Source organism: Populus trichocarpa, chromosome 18 (genome assembly GCF_000002775.5).
Source record: "Populus trichocarpa isolate Nisqually-1 chromosome 18, P.trichocarpa_v4.1, whole genome shotgun sequence".
Classification (NCBI taxonomy): Eukaryota; Viridiplantae; Streptophyta; class Magnoliopsida; order Malpighiales; family Salicaceae; genus Populus; species Populus trichocarpa.
Window position 1 is genome coordinate 14,269,287 of NC_037302.2, and position 15,157 is coordinate 14,284,443.

General features: G+C 34.7%; 3 protein-coding genes across 4 annotated transcripts; 1 reads left to right on the forward strand and 2 right to left on the reverse strand.

Moving 5' to 3' along the window:
- Positions 1 to 122: 122 nt before the first annotated feature.
- On the reverse strand, positions 123 to 2,827 carry LOC7484039 (glutaredoxin-C4). Its single transcript, XM_002325200.4, has 4 exons — positions 2,577 to 2,827; positions 1,433 to 1,506; positions 579 to 677; positions 123 to 466 (listed from the first exon to the last, which is right to left on the reverse strand). The coding sequence occupies exons 1-4, from the start codon at positions 2,735 to 2,737 to the stop codon at positions 390 to 392; spliced, it is 411 nt and encodes a 136-aa protein (XP_002325236.1). The 5' UTR covers positions 2,738 to 2,827; the 3' UTR covers positions 123 to 389.
- Positions 2,828 to 6,212: 3,385 nt separating this feature from the next.
- LOC7484040 (uncharacterized) lies at positions 6,213 to 7,425 on the reverse strand. 2 transcript variants are annotated; one of them, XM_024589805.2, is made up of 2 exons: positions 7,033 to 7,425; positions 6,213 to 6,564 (listed from the first exon to the last, which is right to left on the reverse strand). In XM_024589805.2, exons 1-2 carry the CDS (start codon positions 7,214 to 7,216, stop codon positions 6,443 to 6,445), a joined length of 306 nt encoding a protein of 101 aa, XP_024445573.1. In that variant the 5' UTR covers positions 7,217 to 7,425; the 3' UTR covers positions 6,213 to 6,442. The 2 variants fall into 2 exon arrangements, with proteins under 2 accessions (XP_024445573.1, XP_002325237.1); XM_002325201.4 differs by having other exon boundaries at positions 7,027 to 7,407.
- Positions 7,426 to 10,446: 3,021 nt separating this feature from the next.
- On the forward strand, positions 10,447 to 12,651 carry LOC7490468 (uncharacterized). The gene is made up of 7 exons (XM_002324629.4): positions 10,447 to 10,607; positions 10,731 to 10,798; positions 10,882 to 10,954; positions 11,234 to 11,346; positions 11,453 to 11,557; positions 11,807 to 11,906; positions 12,266 to 12,651. Exons 1-7 carry the CDS (start codon positions 10,524 to 10,526, stop codon positions 12,440 to 12,442), a joined length of 720 nt encoding a protein of 239 aa, XP_002324665.1. The 5' UTR covers positions 10,447 to 10,523; the 3' UTR covers positions 12,443 to 12,651.
- Positions 12,652 to 15,157: the final 2,506 nt, after the last annotated feature.

The following is a 15,157-nucleotide window of genomic DNA, read 5'->3' on the forward strand; positions in this document are numbered from 1 at the left end:
CAATCGTGTGTGTGGTATTGGGTTTCATTTACTTTGTAGGCCTTCCATTGAGAAGTTACCTCTTTCGAATTGCCGGGGCAACTTCATTCAAATGATGAATGAGAGATGTGATATGAGACCACTTAGAAATTCAAACATTCTGAATCAAGTTAAACTATTCTCTTAAGAATTGTGAAGCACAAAAGAGTAAGCCATTGATGGAAATGAAATTTAAGAGTTATTCCATCAATGCGCCATCTTATTTTAGAGATTTCAAAACCCATAACACATAGGGCATAAAGAACTCGCTTCCCAGTACTCCATCCAAAGGAAGAGCTAATCCATCAATGCACCATGAGTCTACTAGTGGTTCAGATATTCCAACAACACAGGCCGAGTCTCATTCTAGTTTAGAGATCATCTTTCTGCTCTGAAGCAACTCCTAAAAGCTTAGCAAGTTCTCCACTTTCGTATGCTTCCACGGTGTCTATTATCAAGACATCAGAGCTTTAGTCAGTTTTTAACATGATGTACTTCAAATAGAGAAGGCAAATGATTATATTTGTTACAAAAAAAATAAAAAAAAAATAAAGACTTGCCATCTGAGCCACCAATGTGCTTCCCGTCTATGAAAACCTGAGGCACGGTGCGCCTCCCAACAATTTCACTCATGGCATCCTGAATGTCGTGCCCATCCTCTGCAAACACAGGGCCAACCATTTTCTTTAACTCTCTGGTCATAATTTACAAATAGGGGATGTGCAAATAGAATAAAATCTCAAGTTCCAACGTCAGTAACTTATCTGCTATGACTAAGATATTGAGGAAACCCTTAACTAATTTTTGTTGCGAAGGGCCAAAAGTGCACGATCAAGCCATTAGAATTTCGAAGTGGAAGAAAACACATCTAGCAAACATGCTTGTGGTTGTGAGTGCAGAAATAAAGATCAGTAGTCACTTCAGTACCACCAGCAATACATTTACACAGTAGGATAGGCAGATGGATATTTGTACAACTGGGTAGAAAATCCATCGCCATATTACCTTAATTTTCTTTCCACCTATTTACTCAAGATTAGCTATTATTTCTTTGTTCTTCTCATTTCCCTCCCAGGTTCCCCTTTTCTCTTTTGATAAGTTAATTGATTCTTATTTCTATCAAAAAGTTCAGCTTGCCATCAACAAGTTAAGCTTTCAACTTGTTGATAGGCAACACTTGCTTTATGCAATGTGAATAACATCGTCTTGCAACAGAAAGGCCTCAAGTCTTGAGAGCAGCCTTTACATACATACATACATACATATATATATACATATATCTGCTAATTCTTGCTCCCAGGACAGGCTTTAGAGGCAATCACATTCTTTTATCAACAAGTTCAGATTCTGTACTCAATTAAGTCATGTTTTCCGGCACTTGTTGAAGTTAGTGAAGAGGTAGCAGGGAACAGACCTCTTTGATCGAGCTCGACAACATGTGGTGTCTGGTTCAGTTCTTTGAAAACACCTTTAGCCTTCTTACAATACCTGCAGAATAAACAAAGTAGACAATAAATGGCTAAAAAATTTATTTAACAAGTGCCCCAAAATTTTTAATTAAAATCATAGCTGTCTTAAGTTGAAGTCGTGCAAAAAGCATATTTACGGTTTCAAGAACAAGCAATTTTCTTTCTGTAATTCCATGACAAATGCAGTTCTGTTTATAAACCACAAAAAAGCAATCCAACAGTCTATATGCAGAAGAAGCACCATCAGAACTCACAAACGCAATACAAGTCTTTGAATTCCCATATGATTCTCATCTTTTCTCTTTTCACAGGATTCACAACATACTAAGCAAGTTCCATAATTCTAGCAAAAAACAAAAGAAAAAAGGTTGAATTTCCAATCAATTCCTTGTGGCTCATACAATTACACAACATCTGATCCATGAAGTCAATAAGCAATCAAGACTTCCAGCAAAGCATTTCTCAATCCCCATCCACCAAACCAATTTTCCACTCAAATAAAGGCCTACGGGCAAAAGACACTAAACTAGAGTAGCTATTCTCAAGAATTCGAAAAACTCGCTCCTGATAATACCAACAACTACAGGTTCTGCAAATGTGAGGAAGAATTGAAAGTTTATGGCCTTCTACTCATGATATTTTGTTGCGCTGCATATATGGTTGAAGTGATTGAGGTTAAGAGAGAAGCAAATGTCTAATAATTATTTTCAAGGTTAAAAACTTCCATAAAAATAAGAAAACATCTCATATCCTATGCCATGAACTCTTCCATCAATCATAAATGTGCACAAATCACAATGCCAAGCCCTGGACCGAAACGGTGCTAGTCTAGGAGGCAAGATTATCCCATAAAACCAGAGAGACTGGATTACAACAAATTAGAATCAACAAAAGGAAAATAAAAAGTAAAATTCAAGGAAATTAACAATAGAAGAAAAGAGTCTGGATTAGATCTTGAGAGTTGAGACCACAAAAAAAATATTTCAAAGCAAAACTTTAATGGGTTTTGTTAATCTTAAATAGATCGAGAGTTTTCATACTGGAATGCATCAAAATGTGGGTGTTCGTGAGAGAGAGGGAGAGTCGTACGGGCAATAAGACTTGGAGAAGATGACGATCTGATGAGAAGAGATGGTCTTTTTGACAAAAGTAGCTTCAGGGCTGCCAGCAGCCCAGGTGAGTGATGCTGCAAGTACTGTTAATGTTACTGCTGTAGCCAAGATTGATGGCAATCTTATCCTCGTCGCCATTGAAGAGTTTAGGCACCAACTCTCTTGTTGTGTTTCGTTTTCTCACTTCTGAGATTGAGTTCTGTTTGACACTTCGGTTGCTTTAATGTTGCCCTCGTGAAGAAAAAAGATTTTCTTAAAAAATTAGCACCGGCACAATAATATTATTTTAATTATTTTTTTTTATGGATTATTGTTATTTTATAAAATAGTTTTCATATTTCGTTTCCAGAAAGCCATAATATAACATATAACCTAACTATTAATTATTTAGCTCAACTAGTTTTTCTATTTATCCAATTATATGAATTATTCAATTATTTTATATAAAAACTAAAATTTTTATATTTTTTTAATGTATTTTATGATTTAAAATATATTTTTTTTATTCAACTTATAAACTAAAAAACAAACTCTAATTAAATTTTTTTAAAATTATTATTTACACAGTTTATCTTAAATTTAATTAATATTTTGATTATCAATTAATTGACATAGCATTGAATTAAATATCATAAAATCTAAAAATATATATTGTTTCACCAAATTTTTTTGTTATTACATTAATTTGCAATTTTTTTTATCCGAAATTGTCCCGAAAGAAAAATCTATTGGCTCAATGTACACAAAACTAAACACAGCGGTAACCCTTTCTTTACTTGAGAAAATGAAAGGAAATTGTTCGAGAAGAAGTACTGCAAGATAAAAGCCAAACTTTTTTTTTTTTTCTGGGAACACTAGGTAGAGGTAGAAAGAGTATTTTCTTTTTCTTCCTCCGAGTTATTCTTGAGTAGTTTTAGTGATGTAGATGGTAAAAAAAATTGTAATTTAGAGGGTTTTTATTTTATGTAAAATATTTCATAGAAAAATATATTTTTCTTTGATTATTTCTAGTAAAATTATATAAAATTAATCAATATAAAATATTTTACGATAAACCTTTATACTTATTTTAATTTTCAAAAAATACTTTTAATTTATAAAATTTTATAAAATATTTTTTAACTAATAATTCATTCGTAATATCTTTTAACAATTTCAACTATCATCGCTACACTACTATTATCTTGCTATCAAGCCTCCACAAACACTATTTTTTTATTTTTTAACTATTATCACTTCATTATTATTATCTTGCTATAAGCCTCCACCAATACTATTTTTATTTCTATCATCATTATTATTTTTATTATTATTATCATCACTACTATTACATTATATCATCGTAACACTTTATTATCATTTTATTACAATTATATTTTTCATATAATTAATTATCAACTATAAAAAAAAAATATGTAAAATATTTCCCTATTTATGTAAAATAAAAAACCCTTTAGATGGTAAAAGAATTTTTCTTGGATAATCACTTCAACTTTATTCTGAAAAATAGGCTACTAAAATCAAAACTTTGTTAATATCTATAAGTTTTGGCGTGCATAACTGATCAAAAACTAAGTACGACTTCATTCTTAGATCCAATCACAAACTTTCTTTTTCTTTGTTTATTTTTTTTGTTCTTGCAGGAGCTTTAAAATTGAGTTTTACTTTGAAAAGCACATCATCTGCATCGCAATACCAACTTAAATAGTGAATTTGCTTGGTATTATGATTTTAAACTGCTTCTGTAAAATCAATGTTTGTCTTGATTGCTTGTATAATCAAGGAGGTCATGTTGGCCAAACATTTTCCAAGTCAAGTAAGAGCCAGTGTCAACCCACACAGCCATGGCTTTTGGGTCCGCCACGCAAGGGAGAAGTGGGGGAATACCTGCATGCTATCACCGTCAAATTCTATGGTCACAGGAAAACCACGGCCTAAATAGCAATTCTTTTTTTTTATTATTATTATTTTATTAACATAAATGTCCAGACAGCTTGTGCGCATCTCGACTAATCCCACGAGTTCTAAAATTAATAATTATATAAGCCTTCAGTGATTCTAAAAGAACTCAAACTTGTAATTGTTAGGAAACAAACCCAAAACTTAACCAGTTAAATTATCTTTATGGGTTGGTCTAAATAGCAATTCTTGATTACTGCTGCTCATGGTGCAAATGCCGCCAACAAAAACCTCTATGGACACACCATGGTTAAGATGCTAGAGTGGTTTTCAAATGCTTTGCCCAAACCTGTGTGCAAGCCGAAGAAAGTTGGCAAAGAATACTTTTCATTAACGAAACAACTAGAATAAACATTGATTGCAGCAGCTATATTGGAATAATAGATTTCAAACTCATGGTAAATCTATAGAACAACTTCTTCATGAGCAATGGCTTGTAATTAATTTTTGTAATCTTATCTTAACAAACTAGAAATCGTCCTATATATTATTGAAAAAATATAAATGTCAACTATTTTTTTTAGGCTCCAATTATGACCAAAACAATAGTAAATGATGTTCATATAAGAAACTTTCTTAAGCATGAATTAAATTAATTAAGATTTGTACTATATTATTTAATATTTTCTTGAAATTCATATTAGACCAATCAAAATCTTTAACAGATTTTTTTGATAAGTATTGCTCGGATCGCATCAATATCATTCATTCACGGAAGCCTAAAAAAAACACCCGATCGTTTACGGGAACAAGGATATAACACTAGAGAACCAGCCATTTACAACTCCTACCGTGATCTAGAACGCCACTAGAACACAAAAACTATTGAAGAATAAAGAGCCATTCCCTCCAACTCAAGTCTCCAACCATGATTTTTGCACCTTCCAAGTTCCATCTACGAGCGAAAATTAACTAGACATTGATAGAGCATGAATTGAAGCTTTGCTGAACCTAACATTTCCGGCCTAAGAAACCAAGAAAATCCCACCTAAAGCTTCCAAATGATGGCCAGATTTTGTAAAGAAAGTCATGTTAGGCGAAGTCCTAGGAACTTTATCTACCTAAATATCATACACAAATATTTAGGAGGCAAAATATTCAAAATACAGAATTTTTCTAGTTGAGACTCCAACTTTTGAACACCAACAAACAGCTAGTCTTCGTCACTACTTTGGGCTTTTCTTTGTTCCTCTTTCAAACATAAGAATTATAGAAAGCTTGTGTTACATATTGAGCCCCTTGCATTTAAATTCTAACAACTGACTAGCCCCTGTGCATAAAACAAGGGCATTACAACACAAAGCAAAAACCAAGACATGTTATGAAAAAAAGATCCACAACGTTATATAAAACACAGGGTTCTCTACCGGAAAAATTTCTATATGTAACAGTAATTCATCACACACCATCCTCCAAGCCTGTGATAGGGTTTTCATCTGATGTTATATCTCGAACAAAAAAGGAACCATGTTAATAAATTGCCTCAAGTCCAAGCCACAAAGTTTCCAGATAAGCATTTAAGCAATCTATATGAGATCTGAGCATCATGAAAGACAGGAGATAGATCACTCATGCCAAAACTCTTAGGTAATACACATTCGCCTATTCGGTGTACAAGATCAAGCTTAATAAGATTCAAGCCTCGAGAAAGAAATTGAAACTAAAAATTGTAAGTGCTATATTTTCATCCTTTGTAGACATGAAAAACAATCCAATCACATCACATGACAGATCAGTTCTTTAGGAAACTAGCATCTACTGCACATAATTATTTAAAAAAAAAACACAAAAGAAGGCACATTAAAGAAAGAAGTACAACTCAAGAACGATATGTACATGCGCGTAGAGACAGGATTCCAGCTTGTTGAGCTTGTTTATCATCAATTACACAGGTGGTATGTTGGAGAAAGAGAAGCCCTTGTATCCTTTATACGCAAAATATGCAATCCTTGTGTAATAAAACCCTGGAATAAACAGAACCACTCCCAATATCGCAAAGAAAAGCCCTGATTCAATCACAAAAATTCATTTCAAATCACTTCTCGGTCACAAAACTTACAAAAAAAAAAAAAAAAACCCGTCTAAAACTTCTAAAACAAACAAAAAAATCCCTAAAATCTTTTTTCTTTCCTTCTTTAAATCCCCAAAATCAAAAAATAAAACCCATGATTTAATGCCTAAGTTTTGCAGGAACCCGCCTTAAAAACTGAATAACTAAATTAGGGATCTTTTAATTCCGGTAAAAACTGAACCGCGTTTCTAATTTTTCATTTAATCCCCCAGCTAAATAAGCAAAAAATCACAAAACTCCCCCACATAAAAAACCAACTAAATCAGACATTCAGGAAAAAATCAAAATGGTTTTTTATTTTGCATTCAAATCTAACCAAAAAGCACAAAACTTTAACTTCACAAATCAAAACATATAAAATCCAAAAATAACAAGAAAACAAAGAAATTGAAATTACCGTGACCTCTATCACCACCAACTCTGTTGTAAGTCATGAAAGTACCCAAAACAATACCAACAACACCAAAAACAAGAAGAGCAACAGCAAGAGCAATCTCCTTAATCGGTGGCTTATTATTGACTGTATATGAAGTCTCCACCATTAAATCTTCATCAGTTATTGAGAATGCATGATCCACATATGCCATCTTTGATGCTTCTTTTGTTGTTGAGATCGATCTTGTGATCTGGGTTTCTTTTTAAGGTTTGTTTGTTTGGTTTGGTTAGGTTTTCCTTGGGGTTGAAGTTGTAAAGATTGAGACTTTTCAAAGGTAAAGATAGAGATAGAGAGAGAAAGCAGAGACCATTTCAGTTCTGTTATGTTCTCTTCTTCTTATGTCAGTTGCTAACGTACTTGGCTTGTGTCTAACTTCTTTTGCAGGAACGCCACGTATCGTATAAATTTTATTTGATATAAATACGAATAAGATATTAAAAATAATGAATATTACTATATTGTTTTGAATGATCAAAGATGTCGAATTGCGTTTTAAGATTGTGTCAAAGTATAGATTGCGTAATTTGTTCAAGAAATTTTAACAACAAATTTAATTGAAATTGCCAACCAACTAAAACTTGTTTATTATATTAGTCTAGAATTTAGATATTGTTACGTTATAGATAAGATTTTAAATTAATTTTTAGAATAAAAGAAGAATGAATTAAAAAATATAATAACTAATAAATTAAATAAAAGATGTTAATATTAATTAAAGACCTAATCTTCTTTACAAGAAGTAAAAAATATATACTTATGTAAATATTTTATCTTGATTATCTTTACAAGTAAAAATAATAATAACTTATTTTCAACTTGTTGTATTTAAAAAAACTGCAATATCTTTCTAAAATTCTCAATAAATATATTTTAAAGTTTAAAAACCCTATAATCAAGTTTAAAAACTCAAAATTAAATTAAATAAAAAACAAGTTAATAAGTCTTAAACTATTTTTTATATATGTTTAAATGGTGAAATCATTTTCATGTAATTTCACTTTCTAAATTAAATCTAGTAACACGGAGTTTGATGATTTTGATGGTCGAAATAAAATTAACTAAAAACTTTATTTCTTCTTAACTTTTCAATAATCTTCTTTTTACATCCTCGCCATCCAATGAATTAAACATGAGAAATGAAGTTTTTGGATTAAAACACAACTAAAATAATAAGAATATCCATACCTTATTAACATTACATTTTTATTTATAATTTTGCTATTATATTAAGAAACACTAAAAGAGCTCACAATTCGCTTTTGCAATTGTTACAACTCTTGATTCATTGAATTTAATTTCCAAACTCGATAACACTTCCCATATATTAGTGGATATATATACTACACATGCCAACTCTTTTTATCCTCTTTATTCAATTTAATCCATGCTTCTATGATAGCTCTTCAATTGATTTTCAAAATTGAATTTGTGCCCCAATGCAAGTCCTTAATTTTTAGTATATTCTCTTATTATCTAATAACTCTTTGATTTAGTCTCCAATGTCATTCCACAGAGCCCAAATAAGTTTCAAATGGGGAGAGAATAACGTGAGGGAAAAGAAAGAGACAAGGTATCCCAAAATTTGTGAGTGGGAGAAGATAAGGCCCGCTTCCTTCGAACCCCAGACTTCCTCCGACACCATCCAAAGAGAGAATCAACATTTGGGACATCATGCTGTTAAGTTTCTCAGTAATGGGGCTGTTGTTGATGGAAATAGAGGGATGGGAGGTGGGAAGATAAGAAGCAGTTTCCAGGAGATGATTGTGATATTCGTGGCAAGTGTGGGCATTTGGAAGAATAAGCAATACAAAGAAATCAATAACTTGCAGGTGTTTGAAAGGGTTTTAGCCAAAAAAGGCCGATGAGTGGAATAAAAGAAATTAGGATAGCGGATGTGTTAGGAGGAGGGCATTGAAAGGCGAAAGAACACAAAATGATGTGCACGTAGTCACAGGTGCAACTGATTTTGTCTTCACCGATCTGAAATCCAGTTGCCTCGTCTCTTCATTCACAAACTATTATATATTGGACTGTGGAGCAGTACAGGCAGATGCATTGACTGTGGATCGCCTTGCTTTGATGGAGAAGTATTTTGGAGACGGTTGTGAAGCCATGGAATCTATTTTGGCGACCGAGATATAGTGGCTGAACTCCATCAAATATTACGTACCTAGTGGTTTCTGATGTTGTTCCAGTTGCGTGTCGTGCTACAGCTGACAGTACAAGCCATGAGATTGAAATAACTGAGGTACAAAATAATGTTGAGACTAAATTATCCGAGGAAGAGACTGATTGTATCCTACTTCCAGAGGACGATCATCCAGGTTTACTTCCTGTTGATGAGGCGCCTGTTCATGTGGATGGTCATATCTTTAGCAGCACCACCACGGTTGGCCTCTGCCGCAAAGCTTGCCATCATCACAACAAAGCCTCTGTCACAATCCTCTTCCATGTAATTTTTCTTCATTTCTTCCTTATATTAGCTTTTGCTGTAAGAAAATTATAAAACTTTCCATGGTTGAGTTTGCCACTGCTTTAGCTACTACCATAATTAAGAAGTCAATCCTTCATTCCTCTTTTTCCCACCAATTTCTTGTATTTTTCTACATTAGCTGTGCCTGGTTCGGTTTTGATAAGATGAGTGTTTAAGATCTAAATGAACCTAAGAATATGATTTTCCTTCCCATACGCCATTGCTCCTTCTGACCTCGCCTCATCAATTTGTCTATGAGTTTTCTTGAGGGACAAGCTATGCCTCAAGATTTAGGGCTACAGCCTAAATCTAGCGGTTGATTTATGTATGTTCTTGAGTTCCTAAGCGTCCTGCTACTTGATGCAAGTGTTTTAATTACATGGGCTACAGCCTTCAAAGTGTATGATGAACCTTTCTTCTAAACAAAGTGTATATGCTTGTTTTAAGGAGAAATTTCAGAGGTTTTAATTAAACTCAAATAATAAAAAAGTGGACGGACACAAGAAAATTGGAGGAGTGTAATAAAAAAATCACTCTCCCTTTATTTATTTTTAATTAAAATAATATTATTTTAATAATTTTAAAAAAATTAGAGATTAATTATCTCTCTATATATAATTTAGATTTTATATCGGATTAGCTTCTGAATCAAATTTTACAACTATGCTCAAAACAACAACTACCGTATCAATGGAAATTAAATCTTATTTTTGAATGATTTTAAAAATATTTCTCTCATTAACATGGAGGAATTTAACCTCTAAAAGCAAGACGTGGAATTGGAACATTTTGGTTACATTTATAATATATTTAAAAACATTTAAATTGTAAGGATCAAAGTGGAACATATCTGAATCTACAAGGACTAGAACATAGTTCAGCCAAAATAACTCTTCCTCACGATTCAGTACAAAATCAAACTTCTGCAGAATCTCCATACCCTCAAAATTTTCCTTTGTGTTTGTTGATCTGTCTCTGTAGAAAAATGGGAATCAGCAAAACAGAAATAAACTTAAGAAGATTACTCTCATCTGCTCCTCAACAACAAAATCAAGCAAAACTCGTCCATGTAAGCACAACCCTTTTTCTATTTCTTTGATTTGAATGTTGAGGCGTCTTTTTTTTATTTTTAAAAAATATGATTCATTGGTGTATACTGCTGTGAATTTGAATGTTTTCTTTTCCTTTGAAGTATATTGCTACTTTAAGAGAGCAATTGGAACAATTGGCTGAAGAGAGAACGGCTGATGAATTACCAAGGTTGGTATGATTCTTGAATTTGTTTCTTTGTTCATGAAGTTTTCTGGGTTTTGTAAAGTTTGAGTCTTTTTTTTTTTTGATAGAGTCTCGAAGGCGGTGTTGAACGATTATTCGGAGAAGATTGAGGCTATTGCTTCTAAATTAGTTAACTCATTGGTGAGTTAAATGTGTTGGTTTGTTTCTGTTGATTGTTAGGGCAGTTTGTTTGTTTTAGTCGAGAAATTGGTTAGTTTGTTTATATATGTTGGAATTTTGAACACAAATTCTAGATGGGCAATTTTTTTTCCCTCTTAAAGAATGAATTTAATGAAGTGTTGTTGTTGCTGCTGCTGCTGCTGCTATGGGATTGGGGTTCGTAGTTTGCTGTATTGCTGTACACGGTGATGGATCGGAGGTTATTGATGTTGATTGTTTTTTTTTATTTGAGATTCGCAGCCTGAAATTGAGGCTCCCCAGGAAACTTTTGCTGGGGATTCGGGAAAAGAAAGTCCCAAGGCAGATGGAGGAGATCAGATAGCACCTTCTCCAGGCTTGAGGAGGAGATTTGCGTAAGTTATCTGGGCTATGATTTATGTGATTTATGGAAGCTTTTGATTTCCTGTTTTGGTATGTAATCTGTTTTGTTTGGGATTGCTTGCTTGGTTCATTGAGCAGGCCAGTGTCAAATTTTGAAGACAAAACTCGTGACTCTATTAAGGCAGATGCATCAGCTCCTGTTAAACTGGATGCTGCAGCACAAGCACACATTGAAAAGCACAGGTACTTTTGTATTTTTATCTTGATGTTAAATTGAGTACCTGGGTAGAAATAAGGTTTTGAAAGTCTGTGTCATTCAGTCATTCTTGATCACTTGTTATATATCACTGTAGCTATACTTATGTTAAATCTTCCTTGCCATTTCTGAAATGAAAGATAAATGTTTGAGGATGAAGGAAAAGTATATTGGATTGGAACTTGTTCACCATGTTTCCCTGCTGGTTTTTCTTATGTAGTTGTTTCGTTTAACAGAAAGCTTCAAGATGACTTGACTGATGAAATGGTTGGATTGGCACAACAACTAAAAGAGAGTAGTCTCTTGATGAGCCAGTCTTTACAAAACACTGAAAAGGTATGACTTTTGGTATCATAGCGAGTCACTAATTGTTTCTCACTTCTAATATTTGTAAGATTCATTAGTTGGCATATGTTATAGCATGTAATTTTGGTTACAATGGTCCAGCATTGCATGTTTTTGGAGGTGGGGTTTGGACACTAGAATTCTCAGTAATGATTGTGTTGATCATGATACATGATTCAGAAATGAATGGGGTAGTGAACTGGTTTGTCTGTCCTCTGTCATTGCATAATTGATGTGGATTTTAGTAGCTGCATTTCCTTTCTTCAATCAATAGTGTTTTTGAGCCTTGTTGGACTGCTCTGTGCCCTTGATTAGTTTTTTGTGCTCTGAACCTGGGTGTTGGAATGCAGATACTAGATTCTACAGAGCAGGCTGTTGAGCAGAGCTTGGCCAGCACTGGTCATGCCAATGTCCGGACCATGGACATATACTCAAAGACATCAAAGACCACGTGCTTCACATGGCTTTTGATGTTTCTAATGACATGTATTTTCATCATGGTTGTCCTCCTGATTCGTGTCACCTGAAGCTTTTCTTCAACAAACAGAATTTTTCTCATGTTGTAGTCAGAATCTATGTCACTTTCTTCCTCAGTGTTTACATGGGTATTACTGCAGTGCTTAAACCGATTTCCAAATGTAACTACATGTCTTATGAATCACTTGTACTTTTTTTGGGGCCCCTCGATAATTTTTGTAATCAATCCGAGGTTAGAGTATATAATGAATTATACAAATCATCCCAGGCTCAAATCCTCTTTTAGATGATCTAACTTTAGTTCTCCTGAAGCAATGAGTTTGTTCATTCATTGGTAGTTTACCTGGATTTAACATTTGGTAAGTTACTGATGTAAATCTACTTCTAAAATTTGCCATGACATTGATCTTGTGCTGATTCACGAGGGGATCTGAATGCAAAGAGCGTGTGTACAGTTTCGGTGTTGTTTTGGCCGAGATACTAACCGGCTTGCGAGCAATTGATAGAAATCGTAGCTTTGAGAAACTAGTTGAATGGACAGGACCACAACTGTACGAGAAACACAAGTTGAAACGCGCAAGGGACCCGAAGTTGGAGGGAAAATATTCTATTGAACAAGCTTCAGAAATAGCTATGTTGCATTTAGATGTCTTAACTCTTTCCGGCCATCAATGATGGAAGTTCTTAGACGTTGGTAAAGGTAGTAGCTCGATACCTCTGAACTGACTCATCAACAGCTTGTGCATATTTATCTTGCACTTTGTCAAGGAAGAAGCCAAAAGCGTGGAATCTTTTCTAGTGCAAGGTTATTTCTGATATACTGATGTAGGGGTTTTTGAATCTTTTCGCATATAGCCCGGTTATTTTTCAGGGAGGTGGTCCGACTTCACGGAGTGCCGCAGTCAATTACTTCTGATCGCGACACGAAATTCCTTAGCCACTTTTGGGTGACTTTATGGAAGATGTTTCAGACTTCGCTGAACCGAAGCACGACCGCGCACCCGCAAACTAATGGGCAGACAGAGGTGACAAACAGAACTTTGGGAAATCTGGTTCGTAGCATTTGTGGAGATAAACCAAAACAGTGGGATCATGCGTTGCCACAGGCTGAGTTTGCTTACAATAGTGCTGTTCATAGCGCAACGGGGAAGACCCCTTTTGCTATGATATATGTGACACCACCGAGACATACAGTGGACTTAGTTCGTCTACCTAAGGGAGGCCCAGGATTTAGTATGGCTGCTGAGAACATGGCGACACAAGGCCAGACCGTGCAGGAGGAAGTGAGGCAGAGGTTGGAAGCAACAAATGCCAAGTACAAGGCTGCGGCGGATAGGCATCGACGTCGCCGGGTGTTTGAAGAGGGAGATTCCGTGATGGTTTTCTTGCGCAAAGAAAGGTTTCCCGTAGGCACTTACAACAAGCTGAAGCCCAAGAAATATGGTCCGTATCAGGTTTTGAAGAAGATCAACGATAATGCCTATGTAATTGATCTTCCCGAAACCATGGGCATTTCCAAGACTTTCAACGTTGCAGATTTGTTCCAGTATTATGCAGAGGAACACTTGTATCCTGATCCCGATCCAGAACCTAACTCGAGGTCGAGTTCTTTTCAAGTGGAGGAGTCTGATGTAGAACAAGTAGCGGAAGCATACATGCTCAAGAGAGATCACCCGAAATTCAAAGGCAACTGAATTTTGGCAGCCGGGGCGTCGAAGTCGGAATGCCGCGAAACTCACCGAGTCAATGCGTTTCGCCGTTTGCGGAGGAAGTCAGCGGCTATGCCCCTGATGTCCACCAGTTTTTGGCCAAATTCCATCGTTTCGGCCCCGAAATCGTCATTTTTTCCATTTTAGGAAAGTTTCGTTTTAGCCATAACTTTTGATTTCCGAGTCCGAATTGACTTTCGTCAATTCCTGTTTGCTCAGGATTCATAGCCCTTTCATATTCTGCATTTATCTCAAATTTGCCATTTATGGTAAATTTAATGTTTTGTGTCGTTTCCTTATCCGTCAAGGGTTAGGTTAGGGTTTTGCTTTAAATACCATTGTAAGGCCTCTGACCGAGGCAGCTATTGATTTTGGAATAAACAAGCCTTGAGTTTTCTGAGAGTTTCTCTCGTTGTAAATCATTTACGGAATATTGACGTTGGTCGTATTCCTTTACTGTTTTCTGCTGCGTAACCATGCTACGGTTCTCTTTTACCTCCAAAATGTCATTTTCCTGTACTGATGCTACTTCTCTCCAGTTTATATCAGCCAAATGGTTGTATCTACTTTCTTTTCTGTCGAGGAGGTTCTGCTGGTTCTGATTTTGTTCAATTATGCAGCTGCCTGTTTAGATTCTACTCTCTTTTTTTGCCAGTATATTTCAGATTGTGACTTCCTGTTTGTGGATCAGTGGAATAGATTCTGACCCGCTTCCCGTTATAGCGTGGCTTTTTTGCTGCCTGTTTAAATCCTACATGCATGCTGGTTTTGAGTACTAGAATTGTTGAACTTCTGGACCTATCTGCTAATGTCTAATTGTTCAGATTTGTGTCCTGTGATCTCCATCTCTTTACTGTGTTCACTGATTCTTATTTTCTCATTTGTATCAGAGCTTTAATGATGAACCAGTCATAAATCTAAAATCACAACTCTATTTTTTCTTCCCATTAAAATTAATTAATAGTACATGATAGTATGAGTTTGCAACTTCCAAGGTTAAAGGGTCTTTGTTTAAAAAAATATGTTAGAGAATAATATAAATTATATTTTAAAACC